The following is a 16,201-nucleotide window of genomic DNA, read 5'->3' as shown; positions in this document are numbered from 1 at the left end:
TTGTGCATGTTAGCTCTTTAATTGAAAACGTGATGGCACTCGATCTACAGTTTAGATTGAACGTAAAATGACAAAGTATTAAGTTTTGAAAAATTAAAATGATGATATAATTAAATCCATTGGTTAAACGAAAATCTTTTTATGAAATCCATTGTGTATAGATTAAAACAAGTTACTTGAACTAACTTTTCTTAAGGGCTATTTACAACAAAGGAAGTTATAATTGGGTAGCAGATATCGTATATCTTGCAGAATTTGCAATGCAGATATGTCTCATACCTCGTCTGTGTTCACATCATAGATGATAATTATAATATGATATATATAAACGTCGCTAAAACTATGAACACTTTAAAATTACTTGAATGGTTCTTCAAAAAAATATTGCAATTTTTCTATGTCTCATTCGTTCTAGTCAGCTTAAATATTCTGACTGCATAAAGTGAGTATAACACCTCACAAGGTAGATTATATTTTAGATGACTGTGTTCTCCAAATACAAGGTTGAAAAAATCCGAATTTCTTGGTGAAGACGGAAGAAATAGTTTAATCAATCACGGAAAGGAAGTTGCTACTAGCGCATGCAAAAAATGTGCCACTTCTTGGATCATTATGTTCTTCTAATAGTGGCTCTAGAATGGTGATGACGGTAATAATGGGTTTAAGAAGAGTATATGAATTAATAAAGTATATGCAGTTAGAATATTTAAGCTAACTGTGACAAATAAAATTTAGAAAAGTTTCAAAGATTTATATGTTGTACATCAATATCCTTTCAAAATGTTTATAGTTTTAGAAACATCTGAGAAAACTTGAGAAATTACTGCAACTCTACTACCCTGATCCAGATAACTCTAGGTCTAATCATTTAATTTAACTAAATTTAATAACTTGAAACTTAAAAGACGCTTCCCTCACTTAGCTCGAGTTGGATTGAATAATATGTAATTCCCGAATCCACCATTTTCATGACATAGAGGACACTAAAATTATAGATTTTTTAAGGTGGCGGCATTAAAGATTCTGAGGACCACGAAGTTCCGTAAGAAGTAAACCCTATTTTTATACTTCGTCTGTGGCAATTGTTATAAACCCGCAGTTGTAAATAGTTGTAAACAAGATCTAATGCACGGGTGCGCAGAATCACAGTCTAGCAGACAACTCCGTGACGTGTTGTCTCATCGAGTTGAAAATGTTTCGCTCTATTATGTTTTCGCGTAAGTTTCGTCATGACCACTTTGAATAATCTTCAGTTTCAACAATTAAGCGAGAATGTTAACAAATGAATAAAACATAATTGTCTTTTCTCCGTGTTGATAATTACGAAAATACAAACATATTCAGTACATGCTTTTCCGTAAATCCACTTTGTGTCTAATTCTAACAGTTTGCATTGCATAAGATTAGGTAGCTCAAACGAGCCAAATTAGTATTATATTTTTTGGCTGTTGTCACAAACCGTTGTTTCAAATTCGATTGCAAAACATTTCATAACCTCTCGAGTTAAAATGAATTTAAACATCCACAAGATATTACGAGTTCGCTATATCTTGTCCACCAAACATAAATTTAAAAAGATTCCGATGAACGAACATTTTTATTCTGATTTTCAGCCACTGTTAATCAGGGCCTAGTGTCTCTGATTCGCAATAATGTAGCCTTGATAGGATGCCCTGCATCTTTGGCAACTCAGATCAGGAACACAGCCACTGTACCAGAGAAAGTGACAAGAAAACCTTACAGTCCCTTCCAAAATACGAGTAGCCTTGGAGAATATGCAGTGGCAAGATTGGATGATCTTTTAAATTGGGGTCGCAAAGGTTCTTTATGGCCAATGACATTTGGTTTGGCTTGCTGTGCCGTTGAGATGATGCACATTGCTGCGCCCAGATACGATATGGACAGATATGGAGTAGTATTCAGAGCTTCTCCAAGACAAGCCGATGTTATTATTGTTGCCGGTACTTTAACAAACAAAATGGCTCCAGCATTGAGAAGAATATTTGACCAAATGCCTGAACCACGATGGGTAATTTCAATGGGAAGCTGTGCCAATGGTGGTGGCTATTACCATTACAGTTACTCTGTCGTTAGGGGGTGTGATAGAATTATACCTGTGGACATATACGTGCCAGGTAATACATTTGTTGTATATTTAAACAAAATCCTTGTTCATTTAAGAAATGTTATTTGTATCTATCTATAAAATTGTATTATAGGATGTCCCCCAACTGCAGAAGCTCTAATGTATGGTGTACTACAACTACAGAAGAAGATCAAGCGTATGCAAACAGCTCAAGTTTGGTACAGAAAGTAATGTAAATGAATTTGATAAATGTAGTAACTTGTGTATAAATAATTTTGTTATCATACAAAGTGTAATTAAGGTAAAGAAATGAAATTATGAATCGTTTTAAATAGTGATTAAAAATGGTAATCACTTCTTAAAATGACTTAACTTATTATGTAACCATGTTTATTCCTTATGTTTCTATTTTTCATTGGCACTGTCATAATTTTTAACCATAAAAAGCTACGTATAAATACTACAAATAAAAAATTCGTTAACATTGTTTCCAACAATATAATTCTCATGATCATGAATACATAGAATTACACTAAAAGAAACATAGTAAAACACTTTTACAGACATGTAATTCGTTCTATTCATTTCATTGTTTTTACTCTTTATTATCTTCACTATTTAAAATATGTACAGCATCCTTAATTTAAACGAAGCAAAGAGTTAGGCGGAACATCTTTGCCATTTAGCTTACCACATATTAAGGCCCCTTTATTTTTTCTTCTTTATATATTGCTCTATCTAATGCTACTTACGATTGTGTTTATTTTAATTATACATTACATACATACATTGTTTAATAAAAACACATCAATTGATACGCACCACGCATACGATAGGTACGATATTTCTTTTTTTTTTCCTTTAAAAAACCATCCTGCAACCTATTGTACCTATTACTTCATCATGTCCACATACAAGAGCACACGTTTATGAACATATTGTATGTCTGCTATGTCCACAGCCCGAATTTTAAACGTCTACTTTGGTCATTGAAGAGCATATTACGCCGAAAATACAGAGTGACTCGCGAAAAACAGAACACCTCAATATCTAGATAAATTTAAAGATAGAAGAAAAGTCAAAGAGAAAAGACTAAAAGATAAAATGTAATGATTAATGACATAAACAGATTTTTCATTAGTTTCATCATCAAGATCATTCAAAGGTCATTAATTTTATTTTTTAAGTAACAACACCCGTACTTCTGATTTCATAGTATTGTCACTGTGTATTGTTTAAAAACCCACAGACAATCTTCAAATCACCTTGAAAATGTTATTAAAAAAAAGTACTTGTAACAGAGGTGCACCATTTTTTCGGACTCACCTTGCATAATCATTACTCCGTTGACAATTTACACTTACTCACCGATTCGTGAGAATTTTCAATCTGATTCGAAATTTAACTCTTAGTACTTTTCTTTTTGAAATATTATACGCGTATCATATTTGTTTATCCATACATCGTACCACAATTTTGTACCATAACGCATTGGATCAGTGTCAATTTAAAGCCTAATCGTGCAGGCATACTTGCCAATATGCTATGTGAACCTAAAAAGACAGAATTACAAATTTAAAAGATACACAAAGTCAGCGTACAATCATAAAATAATAATGTTACAATTCTTTTCTAGATTCCTTATGCCTGCGGTATCGCATATGGACAGATTTCCTTCTTAGAGAGCAAATGAAATGTAAAAAAAAAATATGAACGGAATTCAGCCAAACGCGTTGGTATTTTTTGTTTTTCTTTCATAGAAAGTGAACAACACTAATAAGTTGTATTTTTAAATATGCCCCTCGATATAAGCATAAATAATACATATTTGATAATCATTTTCGCAGCAAAAACTACTACCTTTACAGCATAAATTAAGCTTAAGGCTAGCTCCAAGGAAAAGTCTTTGTGCGGTGGTATTGAACAATTACGTTAAAAAAATGACTAATTCCCGTTTTAATGTGCTGTCCCGACACTCCGAGTTTCAGTGTTGTCGCTTTTCATTTTTTTTTCCTTGCTTCCCTTGGTTTGCAGATGTACAGTTACGGAATAAAGAAAACAACGAGGTCCTTGATAATTTACAATATACAAAATAATAAAATATATCAAAGTTCTATACATATGTTCATCTCTTGCGTATCCTCGGTGACACAGAAAACAACTACAATAAATTGTTTGTACAAACCTATATGTATATATATATATATATAAACTTTATGAAACTCCGGAAACAAAGGTCTGTGATTTATACCTGAAAAGATTTTAAATGATAAACAGCGAGTTTGGATATTAGTCAATACCCATGCTAAATATTAAATTTGTTATTCTGGATTCCGATTGCGATCCTATGTAGTCGTTCGCGGCACGATAGTCAATTTAATTAATTTCCATTTAACAGAGCTCGGGCTCTCCTCTGTTTTTCTTTCTATAATTGCCCCTATTGTTTTATTTTTTTCTTTTTGTTCATCCTGTGATTCGACAAGAAAATTGTACAAACCCAGCACAGTTCTGTGCTCCGCCAAAATACTTTACACATTTCGAATTACGCTTGTTTAAGTATAGGAATTTTGAATAATATTAAAGAATAGCTTGCGACGTGGAAGGCGGTGGATTGCTCGGCAAGGCTGGAACTGGTCCATCGGTCCACTGTATGAGAGAATGTTCACCCATTTGTGTGCTTTGAAAATGATCTTTCAACAGCGTTTGCGAAAACGTGCAGTGCATTTGGTACGCTTCGCTTTCGCGAATTGGATCGCCGCAAATTCTGTAAAGATCTATCAACAGAAGCAACTTGCTTTAATTTTTCCGTGACTTAATTTAAATCCGATTTCGAACACGATGTTTACAAATACTGAAACAAGTGCATACCTTTGAGAATAGCAGTTGCCCATAATTGTACGTGAACGTCAGGTATTTTAGAAGCTAACTGCATCGCAGGTGTGACCATGTTCATGGATTCTCTGCTATTTCCTAACGAAAGAAATATGTGTCCCAAAAGTACAAGGCTACACGAGGTAAGTCTGTTCAAATCTTCCGAGTTGGCCATCTTTAACGTTTCTCGAAGATATCTCCTGAGAATTCATATGCAGATTTAGACGTTTATAATAACCAATGCTGAATTATCATACCACTTATAACACCATATATCAATTCGTACTTTGCTTCGTTGTATCTAGCTCCAAAAAACGCCTGCAATCCTTGAACATAGTACGCCGCTGCTCTCAGAGAATGCGAATGGGATGGCAATGACTCTGGGTTTATTCGTTCGAGTAAAGCACCTAATTCCGTATCTCTCTTAGTTCTAAGGTATACTATTGCTAGATTTAAATTTGCGAAGGTCCAGAGTTCTCTTTCTTGGGACGTCTGCAGAGGAAAAACAGATTACGAACTATTTGCACAAGCAACAGATACAGTTACTATTAATTATATTTGTTATCTTACTCTGAGTGCAGCTGTAAACTGAGCTTCTGCAGCCTCCATGCAATTCATTGACATCGCGTACAATCCTAACAAAGCATGCAATTGTGGTCTGTGGCCTTGAAGTAACCTTGGCTGTCTCCTACAAAGCTGACATGCTTGAGAGATTTCCGCAAGAGCCACACTCTTATTTCCCATCACCAGTCGACACATCACTATATGTTCCAACAACATCAGTTGAAAAACAGATAGTATAGGTTTGTTGTCAACAACTGTGAAACAGTATAAATCTTAGATTCATTGTCAAATTATAGACAAACCATGTAGCACTATTATACTGTATTTACTTTTTAGTTTTTCAATTTGAGTTAATGCTTTGTCTGTATATTTTTGAGCTTTGTCCATGTAACCAGCTTGCATCGAATGCATGACTGTTACCAAATACACCAAAACATATAAATGGTCCTTTGGCATCCAGATAAACATATCCCCAATATTCGAACCTGTAACTATTTCATCAGCTGGCCAACTAGGAGACATTATAGTTTGTATACTCTGTTGTAACTGTTTCAAACAGGGTTTCACACTTTTCACCTATTAGGAAGAGTAGTAAAGGTATATACAAAAGGGGTTTTCAGGAATAAAATCAAAGTACTATTTCTTTCTTACCTGACCTGCCATTAAGTAATGACAAACTTGAAGTACCAAAAAATATACTTTTAAATATTCTTTCTGGTGTGGGCTACCTTGCCAATTTTCAACATGATGCCCCGCCGAATTTAAAAGGGGATGAACTTCGGTAAATTTCTTGTCTATTAATAAAAGCATACATCTGCTCAACAAGAACAGGACACGTGTGTAACTTGCATTGCTGATATGAGAGTAATCGACGCCTACAGCTAGTAAACTACTGGCTGCGACGAAATCTTTTTCTGACGCGTGTATTTGCTAAAACACAAAACAAGAATCATATACTTCTAGTTAGCTATCAAAATTATACAATATTCTATAGTTACTTACTGCAAGTTGAAAAATAAGTCTGCAGTGCCAATATACATTATGCTGTGAGAGTTCAATAGCTTTCCTCAATATCGGTTTACTGAGATTTGGTTGTTGCTGCTGCTCGTACAATTCTGCAACCACACTCGCTGCCTCAAATTTTACATCATCGAAGGTGTTTATGTTTTGGCTCAAACGCCACTGAAATTCAATGTAAACTATTATAAAATCAATTCTTAAATCACTATATGTTAATCAATTTTAACAATTTATAAATCGATATTTTAATCATTCGGTACGTTACGTTACCGACAGTACCAAAATAAAAAGAAAGGTTAGAATCGTCACTGAAAGAAACACGGAAGTCTAGACGAGATATAGGCTAACGATGAAAGACAACACCGAGAAACACAGAATGAGAGTAATTGTGATACGAATAATATTGTGACTGACCGCTTGTTCTAAATGAGACCGCGCCAAATCGATGTTTTTGGTATGCGTAAGAAGGATGTTGCCCAGCTGAAGATGTGTACGTGCCTCGACCCTCGGAGGCGGCTTGAAATTGAAAACCGCTTGCAAACACTGTATACACGATTTGATATTCGGCGGACTTGACGTCCGAAAGTTTTCTGCTAGCCCTAATAACGACAGATACCAAGCGTCCTGCGAAGACGCCATTTTGACATTTCACACACAAGCAAAATCTCCAGCCGTGATAACACAGGAGCACTGACTTCACGCCGGGGACACTCGTCACCGCTCACAATGATAATTCTGTCGTTTTACAAACAGCGAAACTGCGATCGAGAAACGATTTACAATTTCGCGGGGTCCCGTCAAATACGTTCACCCTGGAAACCGCTGTATTGCGTAATGTTTACATACATATGCAACACGACGTTTTGTATACGCTATTGCTTCACATTTTTTGTGCACGTATTAAGAATTTCTGTATGCGGACACGAACCGTTCATGTTCCGCGAGCGAAACGAATCTAGGCGGACCACGGCATCATTCATTTTAATAATTTTTTTATGTATAACGGTAATAAACTGTTTTCGGTCAACTTCGTTGGAACCGTAATATAACTGAGGTGTCTAGGGAAATATCGTTTTTCTCATCAGGAAGATGGTGGATTTGAACTTGCAGCTCGTTGCTACTTGAGAATTATTTGAGACGAAATGCAATATACATGAACGCATTTAATAATTAAAATGATTAAATAGCAATGATATAAATGATGATTGATTGGACTTGATTCTAGTTTAGTGTATTTATCTGTAATTAGGTATAGGTATGAATCGATATATACAAGTACATACGAGTACATTACTCGATACTTTTGTTTCGATACCGAGTAAATATCGATACCTTGGTGGTATCGATTCAACCCTAATTAGGTACACATATGCAAAATATAACTGTTTCTTATGCTATGCTACATACTTAATGGCGTATAATGCGCATAGACATGTATAATAGACTGCGAGATCTTATGGTAGGGCTGAAGTCGACACAACAGAGAGAGAGAGAGAGAGAGAGAGAGAGAGAGAGAGAGAGAGAGAAATAGTTAGAGTAGCTGCATCTCTTTCTAATGGGACTATTGCTGGGGGGTTCGTTAGCTCTGCGTTTTAAAAAAATTCACGAAGACTACATATACATATTATGATAAAACCTTCAAATCAAACAGGTGTACCGTTATTGCTTTATCTAGTTTTACAATACAAAAACACAATCAAACAAACCAGTGGCGCTATCTGTGGTAGATCGTCTAAGCTATTAGTGAATTAATATTTCATTTTTTCCGTGAGATGACAAGGAATAATAAAAATGTAACAAGCGGGTTGTTTTCGAATAATAACATTTCAGGAGACTTTAGTAAAGAATTCGACATCAGTGAAACACATGCTTAGGCATGCATCTTTAATTCATTTTTATTTTTCTCAAACAAACGCCAGAGCAGCATTTTAACGGCCTCTGATGGCAAGAGCACAGTACTAATTAGCTAATAGCTTAGATGTTCTTCCGTAGATAGCGCAACGAGCGTTTTTTTATCTCATTCATCATCAAATACAGTGCAGTAAAAGTATAGTCTTTCTTAGAGCAACACTGTAATACTAATTGTTTTAAAGAAGATAACGCTGCGAGAACTCTTTAATTATTAAATATTAATAGAAAACGCAGCAAATATGAATTGTTAATAAACAAAATCAAACAATCTGATGTACCCATTTTCTACGTACTTTATGTTTAATACATGATACACCACTGACGATCAAGGCAACTTCCGAATTCAACTAGTGACTTTCAAATACTCGGAACAAGGTGAACAAGTATTTTAATCGCCGGTGTACTCCAAACATATTCCTTAGCAACAGTTCTCGAATATATCCCTATTCCGGAAAATAAAACTGTTGCCAATTTCCAATGATAGGTTCAAATCGTATCACGTGACTTCTGGCGGTACCAGCTCCCTACCTTCAAAACAACGATAACAGTCGTTGTTTGCTTAGTCCTCCTCACAGGAATAACGGAAGGAACGCTAGAAGAAACTTTGAACGAAGCAGCGAAAACAAAAGTGGAAATGATTCACGTTCCCCGGAAGCACAACGAAGTCCTCTGAATCAGGGAGATATCCCACAGGTGCAAAAGCTCGCTCCCTGGTTCAAACGACTGTCCCCATGTGGCCACCGCGCGTCACAATGTAGGATATCCCCTCCAGAAAGTAAAACGTCGGAGAAGTCGAACTGTTGGTGCGCGTTTCGCACTCCATCGGGGCGGTCAGTCGCGATTTCAAATTAACCAGGAGAGGCGTCGCAAGTAAATTTTTTTTTTATCTTCTGCCTTTCGTCCGCGTGTCTCCTCACGACGGTGATATGTGTTCCCGCGGTGCATTGCTGCTCCTTTGCTCGGTCCTGATGCTCGTCGGACACCGGTGCGAGGAAAACAACGCCACGACCGTCACCACTGAGGAAAACGCGCTGGCGAAACTGGTGAAAATGTTCTCGAAACCGGGCGCTTTCAAACGAGTGAGATTTCAAACATTAATTATATGTCCTCGCAGGGCCGAATTGAGACATTTAGAGGCCCTAAGCGCTTAAAAGATTTTGATGTCTCCATATACATACATAGTGGCTGCCAAATGCTTCCGGCCAAACTGTAATTCCATCATATTTTTGTCATAACTGTTGTCAGTCCCGTATTTGTTAGAAACAGACGAACAGATTATTTTTATGCAAGAAAAATTTTTTAACATCACCAAAGCTGACGAAGCAATGTATATCTTCAATATTTTGTATATCAAAAATTTATTCGTATTATATATTTTTAAAAAGATACGTTGAAATTGGTCCATGGTAAATCTAGCAATGGAAAATTTTTGTGGCGTTCTCCTTTCCTCGATGCCCTGAGCACGTGCTTATTTTGCTTAATGGTTAATTCAGCCCTGTATCCTTGGCTCGTCGCGAAACTCGTCCCTGACAGGTAAACCACGGATTTCCATGCAGTCACAATTCATGAGAACAATTCCCCGAAAAGGCGGTATTTATACGAAAATTAATTTTTTCTCTGAAAATTATATCGATTTGAATGGCTGTTTCGTGTCGATTCGAGTGAACTTTCTGGAGATCAAATTTTGAAAAAATATTTTTTTTGTCTGCTTTTATTTAAATGGTACCATTAAAGAAAGGTAACGTACCATTAAAAAGGTATCATTTAAACAAGGAGCATACAAAAAAATATGTTTTTTTTTAAATTTGATCTCCAGAAAGTTCACTCAAATCGATTCGAAACGATCATTCGAGTCAATATAATTTTTAAGAGAAGCAATCAATTTTAATTAAGACTTCGAATCTTTTATTCGTAAGGTCATTCGAGATTTCCGGTCGCGCGTGGAAACGGATATGCGCAGGATCGGTAATACGCGTGCTGTGATCGTAAAGGACTCTGAAACGGTCCGCTGCTAAAAGTGCCGGCAACTTTGTTGCGTAACAAAAGTCCGCGTATAACCGAAGAACGTCCGTGCACGCACAATTCTGGAACGCGTGGTCGTGCCAGGATTCTAATGACCACGGGAATGTTGTAATTACCGCTGTACCAAGGTTTACGAATAAGGATTACTGTAATATAAGACATTCTGGATAATATTATGGAATCTTGCGTGTATTCCTTCGACACGGATCAACTTTCACGAAAAAAAACATTGCAAATATACGGAATTTCAATTTTTCAGTTAAATGTACCAATAAAAAATACAAAATTTTTTTCGAGATTATTTGGAATATTGTAAATTTGGTGGCATTAGACTACTTAACAATTTTTTGTAACTTTTCTTATGACGATATAAAGAAGTTTTATGTTTTTCATCAAATTTTGAGAATCTAGATATTTTACAGAACATAAATGATCAATAATTCGCAGCATTTTCTTAGCTAAAATAAACGAGTTAAAATCTGTGTTTTTGTTTTACTTTTCGTACAGAATCTTGATGGAATCGGGATATTTACAAAATCGGTTATGATTCGTTAAAGAATTCTTAATTGAGAATACCTAATTGGGGTAGGCCGTGTTGCGTAGACGTTGCACGGTTGCTAGCCACCACGAAACTGCCCGCTACCGTGTACTTTCAGATTAATGCAATACTCGGTGAAAATTCGATCGAGGAGTCTTACACATCCTGCCCGAAAGGTGAGGAGGGCCTCGAGTGCAGAAGAGCCGAAGCTCGACGATCGGTCGACTGTCCAGAAGGTAATCAAAAAAGAATTTAAAACAGTAATATAAATACAGCGATCCTAAATAGGATAGGCAAGCCTCAAGTTAGCTGTACTACGTAAACTTTCTTTTCCATGTTAAGATCTGGAGTATGCACATCCTCAGGCACAACTTGTATTCCGTTACACAATGTTCCTTTCGTCCGTGTTGTATGATCGATGCCTAATAGTCTGCGAAACGTGAATCCCCCGAGAAGCATCTCGGGTAACGTGTGTTCCCCGGGGAAAGTAGAAACGTTTCTGCACGACCGAAATGACATGTTTCTGGAAAGGATGATTTATCGCGTCCCGCTGAATCACTAGACTGTACTTATGCGTCGATCGGTCGGTGCATCTAATTCATAGATCGACACTTTAGCGCGGCGTGCGAGCGATGCATTTAACGTGGGCAAACAATGTCCGGGAGTGGCTATGTCAAGGTCAGATTCTCTATTGTTCACGGCAGAGGTGCTGTTTTTTTTCCATACAACAACAGAAATCGGAGTGTTAGTGCCGGGCTACAAAGATGTAATTACAATGTACAGCGAGTTTATCATCCGCCTAACATTTTGCAGGCGTACAGTGCCGCTAAAAAATTGTGGCAATACTTCTTTAATGTGTGAAACTAAAACGAGATTCTGACAATCAGCATGTTTACCCACGAGCAAACTCGGCTTCCACTAGGGGAAAAAGTAACGTAGGGAAAGGGCCTCCTACCATTTGGTATTTAGAATTACTGAAATGTATACCAAATTAACATACGATTTAACATTTATTTCACTACCTAGAATAAATTTACCAAGTGGTAGAAGACTTTTCTCCTACGCCGCTTTTTCCCCTAGCGGAAGCCGAGTTCTCTCGGGAGGGTTCATAATCGTTATGATATTCACTGTACTCATCATAGTCATCACAGTAACCATGGTGATCAAATTATAGTCGTAGGACATATTATATTCATCATACTAATCGTAAGCCACATAACGGTGATCATCATACATCACAACGGTTATTAATTATTCAATAACTGGAATCAAGAATATTGATGATTGATTAGCCTGCTTTCACCGGTACTGGCGTTATTACGATCTTAGGTTATAGGTTAAATTTTTTCCAAGCATAAACAAACGAGACATATATTAAAGCCACTCCTACGTACCATTTGTTCGCGCTATTATAAATGCATACCAGCGCATGAGAGCATTAATCTTTAGATTAAACGCACCTCGGGATCGTATGGAATCTGAATCGAGTAAATAGATCCATCGTGTAATTTACCCTTCGAGGCAATCCGTCAGGAGGCGATAAATCACTTTTACCCGAGACGTGGCTCGCGTTCCGTTCCGAGCGTTTCTACTTTTTCCTTGCGTACATACGAAAATAATATTCATCCCCTGATGGACTGGGCATTAGTTTTGTAACATACTTTCACTGCGTACGATTAGTATTGAACCGAGTCTAGATTATATCTTTTACAAAAAATAGTTGATGCGTACAGTCATACTTACATATGCCCGAAAACCAATGAAACTGTAACTAATTTCGAAATTAGGACATCCACGCAGAGAAAGGCAGAGTCTGATATCGCAAACTTTAGAAGCAGGATGTAGTTTCGTGTCTTCGTAGAAATCTGCTCGTGCAGAAAGTCACTTAAAATTAGAGGTTGTCATTGGTGGGTTGATGATCTTTCTGTACTACCGTTAACCTAAAATACATTCACGAATTTGTCTCGATAACCTAAATGTCCCCCTCCAATGTCAGCCACGGCATCCGAATCAAGCGTAACACAGCTTTGTACGATCTTCTATCAAAACAATACCAGTGAAATTCAATATTGCACACCGAAGCTCCGTTCCAGTCGTTATTAATGCCCGCGTTTACGATAATTCGTATCGGTCCTGGTATCCTTTCACAATGCAACGCGACCAAGGAAGATTTAGCGACTGGGGGCCTACCATTATGCGCACGGCACGCGTGCAATCACGTCTAATTATCTCGTCGCGAATGGAACCGAGATGAGCATATCTGGGTGTACATGATTTCTTGGAATATTCTTTCTCTGATTCTAATTACGAATCTCTTCTGGTTAACTCGCGATGTGGTGCAGCACGACAAGCGACAGATGATCTACCTAGTCGAGTTGATAGTTTCAAAGCGAAGGTGAAACGCGCGATTTTCTCCCGTTAACAGTATTCTTAGGACAGACTCGACTTTTTCCATGGAAACTAGATTGATGATCGAAGGATTCGAAACGAAAACAATATATTTGCAAAAGTTTTTCCCGATTTATGGAAAGTCCGTTAGCAGGGGACTCATTACCGAAAAATAACCAACAAGCTTGTACGCAGTCTAGTGAATTCTATTTTTCCGGACATTTATCGATCGTTCGAGATGTTCGATTGGACTCGTCATCTCGACAATCTAGTTTCCATGGAAAAAAATCCAATCTGTCCTAGGAATACTGTTAACGGGAGAAAATCGCGCGTTTCACCTTCGCTTTGAAAATATCAACTCGACTAGGTAGACCAGTTCTCCGGTGAAAAATCCGCACGTGCGGCGTACGTGACACGCGATACTGTTGGCCGTGTTCTGTTCTTTTTCCTCGACATTCGCATTACGCTTGTTTAACGTAAAGGAGTCAAGTGACTTACTAGTGATGTAAGGCGTGCACGGGTACCTACCGGAGTCGCAATGGGATAATGTCTGAATAAACTAGATGTATAAACACATACACACACACACACAGTGTTGAAAAGAATCGGGAGATGTGGAGAGCTAATGTAATTTAACCGGTCGATGCTTGGGTCATTGTTGACTCGACTTCGTTTTGAAAATATAACGACAGCAAATGTATAGGAAAATCTGTGAAATATATGAAACATAATTTCGAAAATGCATTTAACGTATATGAAGACAATATTTCATGCACATTGTGTTTCTATATAAATAAAAAGTGAAATATATACATTTTTTTAATACACTGTAATGTTTGATGCTTTAGAATCTGGTCTTAAAGAATGCATAGTAACAATATATGCATGGTCACGTTTATATATAAATAATACTATAGCATGGGTTACATTTAACCCGATATCGAGGCTAATGATTTTATCACGGATCTCTGAATGAATATAATGGTAATGAATTGCAGATACTATATCTGATAAAACGAAAGGATCGATCAACAAGGGCATGTACCTGTTCATAATTTTTTTTTTCTTTCAGGTGACTGTTACTGCTACAATTGTGCGACAGCTGGCCCCGAATTGTGGGCCTCCTGTTGCCGTGAAAGCCTGCGATGCTGTTCGCATCTCGCGGCGGCCTGCAGAACCTGCGACCACCCGACGTTATATCCGTTTTGCTCGAAACATTTCAAGAAATGCCTCTCCGAATACAATGAAAAGGAACAGAACTGACGTGACGATCGAGAGAAAAAGACCATCGTCGTTCCTCTAGATGCGCGAGTATACCGTTTAATACGAAATAACAATAAAAGACAATACAGACAAGGGTGAATCTTAAACATCGCGCTCTCGGTGACAACGATGGCGCTACTGTTCTCCTGTGTTGTCTTTTTTATAATAAAACGAAATGTTAAGTATACAACGCCACGGTAAACGGGCACGGTGACTTGAAATACCTCGAGTCAATCGTGGGTAGCTTGCATAAGCTGAAACTTTTACGTCGAGTTTCTAAATATAGCGTCTATCATTCGACTCGCTAAACTGGTCCCCCGTGTTATTTTTTGCCGCGGACGTTTCGCCAAGATAGGAACTAAGATGTCGCGAAATAAATGGTGCCCCTCCCCGACTTGTAAAAAATGTTCATCAGAAAAACGTTTGTCTTGCTTTTTTCTTTGAACGGTCCTTTCCAAGAGACACGTATTTGTCCCCTGTTTGTAAAACCGTACGAACTGTTTCGACACAGTAACAGAACTATTCAGCGTGTTTTGGAAAAGTATTCTGAATATATAGTATAGAATGTAATGCATAAAAGAGCTATAGTTGGGAACAGATTGATTGATCGTTCAAAGTCATTGACGGAATGACCTCTATCGTAAGATTGGCTTCTTCGAATTCCAGCTGGAAATAAACAAATAACCGAGTTAACTGTAGAATGAACTGTGTAAAATGTAGGTTTCGTTATACATAGTGAAATATGAAGTATAAATCGTGGTTGGATTGGTAGTGGAGGCATCGTTTTGAACAGATAATTAACCATATGATTCTTACCATATGACACATCCAAATGGGATTTTAAGAATAAATAACGGTTATCCTACTAATAAATAGAAATACAGTATTCTCTCGTTATAAGTCTACTATTGTTGAGTACTCACCATTAATACTTCTTTAGTAAATAATAGTTATACAAGTATGGAAAGAGATAATGTCCTTATCTCCAGATAAAATGTAACGAAAGAATATTGTAGATCAGTGTTACTCAACGAAAGCTTTCCCCCACTTTACTACCGTTAGGTTTTTTGCTCCGCCTCCAGTAGCTTGCTTCAAATGTAGAGGGAGAAATAGTAGACCTCAACCGTCGACATCGCTCACTATACGCCCGTATTTATACATGACTATTATACATGTATATGACCTTCGATTAGAATAACCTTCCAGGCGTGTCAAAGTTTTTATCGAATACCTCAAAATACACTCTTTACATAAATAATATATATATATATATATATAAAAATATATATATATATATATATATATATATATATATATATATATATATATATATATAAATCAATGAAAAGAAAACAATAAGAACAAAAGGAAGTCACAGATTTTGTAATCTCGAATTCTTGAGTGTTCTCAGGTAGCTTTACAAAATTAGTAAAAACTTAATACTTCCTAAAGGCTAACAATCGCAGACACCTAGGACTTACCCCCGGTCGTACCTTATAATATTATGTCAGAACACTTAAAGGAAAATGTTCGAAACG

At 37.0% G+C, this 16,201-nt stretch overlaps 3 protein-coding genes across 3 annotated transcripts; 2 read left to right on the top strand and 1 right to left on the bottom strand.

The window, feature by feature from the left end:
* The first annotated feature begins 1,110 nt into the window (after window positions 1–1,110).
* LOC107193132 (NADH-quinone oxidoreductase subunit B 2-like) lies at window positions 1,111–2,438 on the top strand. Its single transcript, XM_015582535.1, has 3 exons — window positions 1,111–1,217; window positions 1,614–2,135; window positions 2,220–2,438. Exons 1-3 carry the CDS (start codon window positions 1,193–1,195, stop codon window positions 2,315–2,317), a joined length of 645 nt encoding a protein of 214 aa, XP_015438021.1. The 5' UTR covers window positions 1,111–1,192; the 3' UTR covers window positions 2,318–2,438.
* Window positions 2,439–4,520: 2,082 nt separating this feature from the next.
* LOC107192821 (MAU2 chromatid cohesion factor homolog) lies at window positions 4,521–7,218 on the bottom strand. The gene is made up of 8 exons (XM_015582162.1): window positions 6,956–7,218; window positions 6,524–6,703; window positions 6,173–6,451; window positions 5,851–6,097; window positions 5,528–5,775; window positions 5,244–5,449; window positions 4,955–5,157; window positions 4,521–4,860 (listed from the first exon to the last, which is right to left on the bottom strand). The coding sequence occupies exons 1-8, from the start codon at window positions 7,178–7,180 to the stop codon at window positions 4,664–4,666; spliced, it is 1,785 nt and encodes a 594-aa protein (XP_015437648.1). The 5' UTR covers window positions 7,181–7,218; the 3' UTR covers window positions 4,521–4,663.
* Window positions 7,219–9,318: 2,100 nt separating this feature from the next.
* Window positions 9,319–14,663, top strand: LOC107193308. Its single transcript, XM_015582711.1, has 3 exons — window positions 9,319–9,531; window positions 11,131–11,248; window positions 14,473–14,663. The coding sequence occupies exons 1-3, from the start codon at window positions 9,379–9,381 to the stop codon at window positions 14,661–14,663; spliced, it is 462 nt and encodes a 153-aa protein (XP_015438197.1). The 5' UTR covers window positions 9,319–9,378.
* The last annotated feature ends 1,538 nt before the right edge of the window (window positions 14,664–16,201 follow it).

The sequence above is a fragment of the Dufourea novaeangliae genome, unplaced genomic scaffold (assembly GCF_001272555.1).
Source record: "Dufourea novaeangliae isolate 0120121106 unplaced genomic scaffold, ASM127255v1 scaffold7, whole genome shotgun sequence".
Classification (NCBI taxonomy): Eukaryota; Metazoa; Arthropoda; class Insecta; order Hymenoptera; family Halictidae; genus Dufourea; species Dufourea novaeangliae.
This window is presented reverse-complemented; position numbering and strand designations above follow the sequence as displayed.